The following is a 10,045-nucleotide window of genomic DNA, read 5'->3' as shown; positions in this document are numbered from 1 at the left end:
TTTGAAAGAAGGCATTTTGTACCAATTTTCCTAAGAGGCACTTCCAACATGATGTCGTTTTCTAAAATCACTGTCACAATCTGCAACATTTTGTCAATGATAAGATTGCTGTGTGTGCTGGTGGGTGGTATTTTCTATTTTACCTTTCATTGAGCAGCTTTATGACTTTTTAGCAAGTGTCTCAAGACCCTTTCTTCAAATTGTATATTTCTAGAACTAAATACCTGTCAAATCTGTAGAATTTCCCACAAAACTTGAAGGCACCTTTTGGATCACTCCTGTCTCCTCTTCGCTGGGTTTTACTCTGGGTTGTGTATGCCTGTGTGCACCTAATGAGTTGATTAACCAAATTAGCATGTACCCAACGTTCCTTTCTGTTCTCCAAGATATTGGCATTTTGACAACAAATGTGAAGAAGTGAGACAGATGGGGCAGAATTGCATCGAACTCCTTGCATTTTATTTCTCAGGCTATCTTGTGCATCAAGCAACTCTACTTTGTGAGACATAAAATGATACATACAAAGTCATTATCAAATGTATTTATTGCAGGAAACAGAACATTTCTCAAGAAAGGCAAACTGGCTAAAAAGTCCCAGGAGTGTTCAAAAGTAGATAAAAATAGAAGGCACGCACCAAGGATATAAAACAATTTTTAGTAGAAATCCCACCTTTAATCAGAATGTTCTTAAATAAATTTTTTAAAGTCCCTTAAAGGACACTGCACATAACAATTAGGACACTCAAACAGATGCCAACACACTTAAAACTGGACTGCATGTTATGTGAACTGGTCATTAAGCATCGCGATTCTTTTTGTGAGTTTTGGGCAATTCAGTTAGAAGCCATCAGACCTGGAACTGATAGGCAGGCACTTTCTTCCCTGTGCGTGAAGTTCATGGGCATTGCGGGGCGGGGGGGCGGGGGGGGGGGCGGACTGGGGACCTCAGGGGAGAGGTGTGCCCCTCCTGAACGTGACCTCCAAGAGTAAGGGCGAATTGTCAGCTTTTCATTCTTTATTATAAAGACATATTTACACTGAACAATCTTTACAAACACAGTGAACACAACTAGGGAAAGGGGATGCTTTCTTAATGAAAAGGGCCTTAATAACTTCGTATAAATTAGTCTAAGAATCACACACAACCACTTTAAATAAGACAGCCCCTCAGCACCCCCACTGCTCATGTCCCCAGACTTTCCCAGCCATCCCTTTCCATCTCGTTTCCCACAGGGCTGGGCAACTGATGCGACAGGAGAAGCAGAGAGGAAGAGGGGAAAACGGCCCAGTCCCTGGTGGGGGCGTCCATGACAGAAGAGGCTTTCTGGACACTGGTCAGCCCCCACTCCAGGCTGAGAGGCATTGGGGGGTCAGCGGGTGCCCAGCCTGGTTCCCCAGGGTGGGCCTTGAAGCAGCAACAGCAGTAGCGTTAGCAGCAGTGGAGGGAAGGGGAAGGGTTCGGGTATAGGCGAAAGGGATTTGCGGTGAGACTCGGGGGGCCCTGACTCCCCCTGCTCCCACACATACATGGGTGGCCATCAGGCTCCTGTCTCCCCTTTTCTCCTTCCCAGGCCTCTCAGAAGAAAGCCTGCTGAGATCCACACTTCCTCCCATCTTTCCTTCCTCCCTCCCTCCCTCCCTCCCTCCCTTTCTTGCCTCTCTCCTTTCTGTCTCCCCCCTCCCCAAGGAAAGGCCACTGGAAGAGAAAGTCCTGTCAACATGAAGGGAAGGCTACGGAGTCCAGTTGGTTAAGGCCACCTCCTGGCTCCTGGGAGTCTCGGTGCCTGAGCTGCCGCTATGAAAGTACCTGGGGTCTGCGAGTGTCACAGGAATGGGAGTGGCTGGCCAGTCATAGAACTTTCCAGGCCAGGTTGGGGAATGGACCCGAGGCCAGGGAGGCTGGGACAGCTCCATCCCACCACAGGGTAGCTCACAGCCAGTTCCCTCTCCCTTCCTAGGCACCCTGAGCCCCAACCCCGGGAGAAAGGCACTTCATGGCTTCAGAAAGCCTCATCAAGAAGGAAGAGGACGTCCTCACGTGGGAGCGGGAGACCTGAGCCCTCATTCTGGCTCTGGTGACACTGAGCAGGTCACCATCCCCCTCTAGGCTTCTGCTTTTTGCAGGAGTTTGCATAAGGAGGTGGAGCTAAGTGATCTCCAAGGTGCCTTTTGGCTCTGATAGTCTGTGATTCTTGGCAAAACCAAGTGTCCTGCTTGGCTTTCATTCCTGGGAGGGTACAGAGCCGCCGCAGGCCCATCTCCTCCCCTCCAAAGCTGGAGCTGAAACTAGCTGGGGTAGGGGCAGAGGGACGGTCAGGCAGCACAGCAAGGTGGTGAGAGAAGTGACAAAGTATCCATAACAGCTTTATGGAAAGCACAAACGAACTTCTTAGCCAATCCAGTACAGCATGGCCCCTCTCCTTCACCTCTTTCCTTAACTGGGCCAAATTCAAGGAGGAGGAAGACACCACAGTAGCTATTCCTCTCTTCTCTGGTGCTTCACCTCCTCCTTCACCAGAGCACCAAGCCCCCATTCTCGTGCCCCCCAAGGCACCCTGTCTGCATGCCAACACCCCATCCCTCTCCCCTCTCACTAGAGTCTCTCATTGCTCGGCTCCCTGTGCCCCTCTGGCAGCCAGGGGAAGGCTGATGCCCTAGTTGAAGAAAGGAGGGTTCCACCCAGCCCGCAGGGCATACCTGAGGCAGGAAGGGCCAGAAAAGGGTTAGGCATTAGGGTATCAGACAGAAGAGGTAGGGCTTAGAGCAGGGGGAGGGCTGGCATTCCAGTGCGAGGTCTCCCAAGTCAGGAATCAGGGGCTGAATGGATCCTTGATGGGAAAGCAGGTGGGGAGGAGAGCCAGCCGGTGAGCAGCTAGAAGAGGGGCCAGGTGAGGCGAATGGCTGTGAGGGCTCCAGAGAAGCAGGCCGATCTATGGAGGAGTAGAGAGAAATCGCAGGGGGTGGCCGTGTGGTGGCCCATTCGGTCCTAAAGAGACAAAAATGACCAGAGAGGAGTCATTGATGTGTCCTAGGTCAAAGGAACCGCCCAGGGCGGGCCAGAAGACCACCTTCACCCTCCTCTGCGCAAGCCTGAACCTAAAGCCTCAGGCCACTGAGCTGGTGCCCCTGTCCTGGAGACAGGGGTAAGGACAGCAGGTCACCTCTAACCTCTCCCCCCATAGCTCCGGGCAGCTCTCTTCCTGTCTACTGCCTGCGGCTACCCCAAAGTTCCCTGCCTCCTTCTCCGCCTCTGGTGAGGATCCACACTCACACACATACCCTGGGGCACCCCTCCCCAGCTTATCAAAGCACCCCCCCCCCGAGTCTTCCAGAACACTCTACCTGGGCCAGCCAGCCCAACTCTAGGCAGCCGGGCAGATGGGAGCCAGCACCTGAGTCCTGGGGGAGCGCCAAGCCCCTCTCCAGCCTCGGCCCCCTGTCTGTGAGCCCCAGGGTTCTGTGTGGGGCTGAGACTGCCTGGCGCAGGTCTCTGGCCAGCAGTCAGCAGCAGGGCCACCCAGCTTCCAGACTCTTCCTCCCCTGCCCCCTCTGTGCCACACGCTCACCAGAGGCTCAAGTACCTGCTTCAGAAAGGCATGGGGCCCTTGTGGGAGAGGCGTGGCCGCTGGCGCCGGAACTTCCTCCGACCTCCCTGCCAGGGCCCTGGGCCGCTCCTCGGCCCCCTGGGCTGCACCAGGTAGCGGATGGTGCCTTCTTCCATCTCCTTCCCGTCAGAAGTCTGCAGCAGGGGTCCTGGAGGAAGAAGAAAGCCAGTCAAGCCAGTCAGCCCCAAAAGCTGATGCAGAGGGCAGGCACCCCGGGGAAGGGGCAGATTTCCCATGAGGTGGTGCTCTCATAGTTTGTCTTTCTTTTTCAATCCATGAACTGATGAACTTTTTGCAACGGTTACACTGTTCTGGGGCAAATGGAACCCATGACTCACATCTTGTGAATTATACACCTGATTTATGTCCTTTTGATAGTCTTATCATGTTTCTGATGGGCACAAATACATGTTCTGTGTTCAGAACGTCATCAAGAGTTGCAGTTTGGGGTATCAGGCCTGTACTGAGGCTGCGGCATGGCAGACAGTATACCTCCCACTGCACCCTAGCAACTGATACACTGAAAACATTTCAGACACACAATATTTCAATGAAATGAACTCCCCCCATCACGTGGCCATCACCTAGATTCAACAGCGATCCAGAAGGAGTTACATATGCTTTGGTTCTCCTGTTTCTTTCTTTGCGGAGGTATTCTAAAGCAAATCTGGAACATGATGTCATTGTACATCCTTTGATATGCAGGTGACCCACTTTTGAGTCCTAGAGCTCTCAGACCTCCTCCCTGGGCATCTCATCAGTGTCTAGCCATCTTGGGGCTCACTTGCTCCCATGGCCTCCTGGTGGGTGACTGGAGGACTGCTGGGGGGGCAGTCTCTGATTCTCTGTGTCAGGGGGGCAGGGCAGTCTCTGACTCTGCCTTATGCTGGATTCTATTCAGGTTGTGACCAGATTCAGAGGCCAATAAATATTGTACAAATGAATGAGTAAACAAATGAGTGAATGTCACCTGAAGCAGCAAGTGCATTGGGAGGGGGCTGGGCTGCTAGAGTCAGCCCCCTTACCACACCTCTTTTCATCCCCAGATCATACCCCCATCCTGTGTCTGATGCACATTCCTTCTATTCTGATCCCCAGTTGGCTTTTTTTCTGCTCTAAGGGGCTCCCCTCTACATCTGTGCCCAGAGTAGAAACCTCCTGGTGCCAGAGCAAGCCTGGCCAATAGAATCCAAGTGGTGCTGGGTGTTCCTGGGTGCGATGAGGGACAAGACCCATGGGCCACCTCTCATGGAGGCTGACGTCCAGCCAGGGCAGGCGAGCTGGCATGCCACAGACAAGCCAGCTACCAGAGGCCAGCAGAGCGGGGAGTGGTGACAGTCCTGGGTGAGAGGCAGCCCAGCAGAGTGTTGGGCAATGCCCAGGATGGGGCTGCTCTGGGCAAATACAGCTTCTGAGGCCAGCAATCATGAATCCCAGTCTCCCTCTTCCCACACCAGCAGGTTCGCCTCCAGCTATATCCCTCTCTCTCGAGACCTGTTTCTATCCATCCAGGAGTCTCCACCACTAGCTCACAGTTTCCATATAACCGCCCCTTGGCTGCCAGTTCCCCCATTATACCCCTGGCGGCTCTTCCTTTCCTTCCTCCCTGCCTCCAGCATCCCCATGCTCCAGTTCCTTCCTTGGCTAGTTGGCTTTTGTGATTCCTCCTCCACTTGCACACAATTTCCAGGCATTTCTCCTCCTCTTAGGCCAGAAGCAGGCGAGGTCTGTCCTTAGGGCCCTCCCTGCCCAGGCCCCTGGGGCCTGCGGCTCTCCAGCGCTGGCCCAGACACGCATGCACACACTCTCTAGCCCTTCACTCTCCCTCCCGCAGAAGAGTCACAAGCCCATTAGGACCTCTCTGTTTACCAGCCACTCTTCATGCTTCTGGTTGGGGGTGGGTTAATGTGGCCCCCTAAACCCAGCACCTAATGTAAATTCAAACACAAACTGTCTTCGTGCTTTGGGGCAGTAGGGGCCAGGAGGCTGCTTCCTCCCATCGTGGCGCTACCTTCTGCAAAGGAGCTGGAATGTGTGTAGAGATAGGAGGGAAGCCCCTTCACTCAGCCCCCCACCCCAGCTGCTTCAGCTTCTGCCCTGTGTTCTGGAGCCCCCTCAAGGCTGCCCTGCCCTCTGCAAGAGGATAGGAATGATGCTAACGAAAAGTTAGTACCAGAGAAACTCTCGGGGCAAAAAGGACTGTGCTGAGGGTGTGGCCAGGCACACAGAAGCACCCTAAGGACCATAAAGGTCTCAATGAGGTTTTGATTCTTGCGTCTGAAGGGTGACCAATGGCACAGGCTATGGTCCCAGGAACAGCAGGCATGAGAAGAGAGGCACAGTGCCCAGCTGGGAAGGGTATCATCTGCAAATGCTCAGACCCAGGGCTGTAAGTGGTGGTGGCAATCAGGGAGAGAGGCCTGGTCGGGGAGGCCCCTAAGAGGGAGGGAGGCCCAGAGCCAGGATGAGGAGCATGGCTGCTGGGCTCAGACTCTAGCCAGGGAGATGTCTAAACACTAGGGCTGCAGAGAAGAACTACCTAGGCTGACTGAGTTCTCAGCCGAACCCTGGACTCAGCCGGACCCTGGAAAGCAGTCACCCAGAAGCCCCAGGCATCTTGCCCCCCACTGGGCGGGGGGCTCACTGTCCTCCTCATAGCCAGAAGTTTGCAGTTCCTCTCCCACCCTGATCCCATCACCCACCTGTTTCCTACTTTTGATTCTGAGTCTGGTTCACCCTAAGATAAGCTGACACCTGAAACCCAGGCTTTGTCCTGTCTAAAGGGGCCAATCAGAGGCTTCTGATTCTCATCACTGCAGAGGACCTGGCTACACAAGAGAATTCCCCTGTAGAAATTGGGGCCATCCCCAGTGAACTTAAATATTTTCCTCTAACTCATCTACTACTTAAAGGAAAGCTAGGGCAATCCAGCCAAGAGTCGCAAGCCTACAGGGACCGAAGTGCCATCAGCATCTCCACTGTGAACCACAGTCAGGGGTAAACAGGGCTTGCTTTTCACACCACATGAACTCCAACCCTGCCAGCGCACAATGAGGTGTGTGCCACTTTTCAGGAACATGCCATCCTCACTTGGAATGAAGTATCATTTTTTTTTTCTTCTTGCCATCCAGCCTGTCTTGTGATGGCTTTAAAAGCCCACACAAGTGGCACTGGCTGTGTCCCCTCCACTGCTGTGGGGTCCTGCATGTGTCTCCAGGATGAGGTGCCCCTCCTCTGTCTGCCCAGCCCCATGCCCTGAGCCGTCTTCCCACGCCAGCCAAGCCACTGAGGACACCTGCCCTGGCAGCCCTGCTCGTCTGCTTCACCTGCGTTAGTCCCTTACTGACCCAGGTTACCTGGGGGCTTAGCTCCGAGGCATAGGAGATGGAGTGGAGACGCCCCTTCCCTGAGTCAGAGAGGTTAGAGGCTGTCCTCACGCTGTCACGGTGGCCAGGCCTCAGCTGGGGCTGGGGAGAGGCAGGAGGGGGCCGGAGAGAGAGAGAGAGGTGCTCAGACAAAGACCAAGGGCTGCTTGGCCCTGGCTCAGCAGTTTGCAGACTCAGAAGAGCAAAGTGTATCCCAGGTCAGGAGGCAGCGGAGGAGTGTGTGTGTGCTAGTGGGGGTGCATTCCAAGTCAGGGTAGTGTTGTGGAAGAAGCATGGATTTCAGGCCTGGAACTCTGGGGACTCGGGCTGCGGACAGCATGTGAGTCTGTGCCAGGGGTGAGGTGCTTCAGAAAAGGTCTTTTTCTGACCCAGGACAGGAGGCATGAACAGCAGGACCTGTGTCCTTGGACCCTGAGTGGTGGCCACCTGCACAGAGGTGGCCTCCTTGGCTCCAAGAGAGGCTGGGGGAGGGGTTGGAGAGGGAGAGGGAGGCTGGGAAGTTTCCAGTGCTTGGCTTAAGCAAAATGTGAGGCCAACGAATCTACCCAAAGCAGGCTGTAGAGATAAGGCAACCTAATGAAAAAAGGTGAATTGAAGCAGGACATGGCAGGGTCTGAAACAGACAGCGCCTTCCCTCCTGTTGAAACCAGCTCTGCCTTCACCTCAGTGCTACCCCAACAGCTGGACACCTAAAGGGTCTGAGTGCTGGTCGGTCAGTGAAGGGTCTCCCTGGAGGCTCTGGGGGAGCCCCAAGTGTGCCAATCAGGTCAGCTTCCTCTGGGATGCCCTCTCTGCACCCACTCTCCCTGAAGGCACCACCTGGGGCCATTTGCCAGTAGTGGTGTCCTCTGGGTGTCTTGTCTTGCCAAGTTCTCTGGGCAGCAGGCTCCTGGAGGGCAGGTTCCTGCGGGGTCCTTCATTTGTATCTTTTGCTCACTTTCTGCCACTGTCCACCTGACAGGAGTTTGTCAGGAAAAAGCCTGCTCCCCTTCTCAAGGAGATGGTTGAGCCAGGGCTCGGGCCCTGAAAAGACAGACCACTGGATAGCTAGCTGAAGGCAGGTGGTGCCAGAGCCAACCAAGTCACCTTCCTGAGCAGCCAGGCAGGACTCCCTGGGGCCAGAGCAATGCCAAAGGCAAGAAAGAGCTGAGAAAGCAGGTTACCTACAAAGAGAGAGGTGGAGCCCCGCCAGGCCCCTCAGAGCCTCCAAGATTGCATTGTGTTCTGGAGGGCCTGGAACCAAGGAGGACCCGGAGCCTGCCTCTAGGAAACGTGCTGCCCTGCTCTCTGCCTCCCTCAGCTCCTACCTCCCGGAAACTCCAACCCTGGCACTGGCATTAGTCCACCTGGTCCTGGCCTTTCTATTCTGTGGTGCCAGTCAGGCAGCAGTGACAGCCAGATCACAGGACTGTGGCAGCTGGAGGTGGGAGCTGGCAGCCCCAGGAGACACTGACGCACAGACAGGCAGCATGGACCGGGAGGCTGGGCTGTGGGTGGGGACCAGGCTTGGGGATGATTGCCAAGTATGCCAGGTGGGGCTGTGGTGCAGGTGGGGGCCAGCTACCTGGAGGTATCGACTGGGTCAGGCGCTCTTGCCTTGTTTGGTGCCTGGAGACAGGGGGACTGAAGCGCAGCATGACCATGCCTGGGGTGGAGGGGAGGAGGGAGGGAGCCAGGATCTCGAAGAACTGAGTCCCTGTGGTGGGACCGAGGCCTTGGGGAGAGCCTTCCCGTATGGGAGCAGGAGAGCAGACCAAACAGGACTTGGGGTAAGGGAGGAGACCAGCTCAGCCCGGCCCTGCCCTGCCCGGCCCAGGGTAGGCTGCCTCAGCTCACATGCAGGCTGCAAGGAGCAACAGCTGGGCTCCACGCCGCCGCCCCCGCCGAGCGCTCCTGCCTATGCAACAAGTGTCACGTCTGCATCTTGGCACATCATCCCCAGTGGCCCGCGCCCCTGGACCGGCCGGCGGCCCCTAACTTTCCACGCGGGAGCCCTGCCCACCCGGCTCAGGTCAGCTCCCTCCAATGATCCACGAGGGGAGCGGGACGCGCCTCCCCCCGATTCCCTGCAGCACGTGGGGCGTGGGGCGCGGGACCCGGGGCGTACTCCTGCGGCCCTGAGCTCCTCAGACTGCGAGGGGCGACCGGGAGGGGCCAGGCTCTGGGCGGGTGAGGCCCCAGGCCGAGCCGAGCCCCCCACTGCCCCAGAGGGAGCGGTGTCCGCGGCCGGCGGGCCCCTGACCCCGGGTGCCCTGTCAGTGGGAGGCCCGGCGCGTGGCGGCTCCGGTACGGCTCGCGCGCGGCTCCCGGGAGGCGGAGAGGGAGTGAGCGTCGGGGCGGAGGGCGGGGAGCGCGGGGTCTGCAGCGCGGACTAGCGGGAGGGCGCGCACTCACCTCCGCACACCGCGTTCAGGCAAAGCCAGAGCAGCAGGAGCGCCTGCACGCAGAGCCGCAGATTCATGCTGCTCCGCCGGCCGCCGCCGCGCGGCCCGGGCCAGGGGGCGGGGGTGGGGGTGGGGGCGGAGAGGCCGGGGGCCGAGGGAGGCGCGAGCTGCGGCTCGGGCGGGCTGCAGGGCGCGGAGCTCGCGTGGCTCCGGGCCGCGAGACCGTGCGCCCCGAGCCGCGCCACGGGCTGGCCGGCCACCGCCTCCTGTCTCCCGCAGCCTCCCTCTCCCGCCGCGGGGCAGCGCCGCCCAGCTGGTCTCGGCGGCTCCGGGGGCGCGGCGAGCCCGTTCCAAATGGCTGGCGGCTCGGCTGTGGCTCCAACGGCCCGGGGCTCAGGCTGCCAGCGGGAATGCGCCCCGCTCACTCCAGGGGCTGCATTTTGTAGCCTGTGGCTTGGCCGCGAGCCCACTTGGTCATGTGGTCATCGGGAGGGCTGGAGGGGGGGCCAGGAAGAGGGAGAGGGAGCGAGCCTCCCGCACCGCCCCCCTCCCAGCACGCACTCGGCAGCCCCAGCCAGGGCGCGAGAGGGAACCTCGAGGTGGCCCCACAACAAAGGCGGCGCGGCCGCTCTGACAGCCCACAAGCGGCTCCCCGGACAATGCCCGCCTG

The 10,045-nt window shown here is 57.6% G+C and overlaps 1 protein-coding gene across 2 annotated transcripts; it reads right to left on the bottom strand.

The window, feature by feature from the left end:
- Positions 1-526: 526 nt before the first annotated feature.
- On the bottom strand, positions 527-9,772 carry APLN (apelin). Of its 2 annotated transcripts, none has more exons than XM_040265188.1 (3): positions 9,386-9,772; positions 3,567-3,753; positions 527-2,986 (listed from the first exon to the last, which is right to left on the bottom strand). In XM_040265188.1, the coding sequence occupies exons 1-2, from the start codon at positions 9,450-9,452 to the stop codon at positions 3,587-3,589; spliced, it is 234 nt and encodes a 77-aa protein (XP_040121122.1). In that variant the 5' UTR covers positions 9,453-9,772; the 3' UTR covers positions 527-2,986; positions 3,567-3,586. The 2 variants fall into 2 exon arrangements, with proteins under 2 accessions (XP_040121122.1, XP_040121121.1); XM_040265187.1 differs by having other exon boundaries at positions 3,582-3,753.
- Between the last annotated feature and the right edge of the window lie 273 nt (positions 9,773-10,045).

Source organism: Oryx dammah, unplaced genomic scaffold (genome assembly GCF_014754425.2).
Source record: "Oryx dammah isolate SB20612 unplaced genomic scaffold, SCBI_Odam_1.1 HiC_scaffold_23, whole genome shotgun sequence".
Classification (NCBI taxonomy): Eukaryota; Metazoa; Chordata; class Mammalia; order Artiodactyla; family Bovidae; genus Oryx; species Oryx dammah.
Note: the sequence above shows the minus strand (reverse complement) of the source record. Positions and strands in the feature narration are given on the sequence as shown.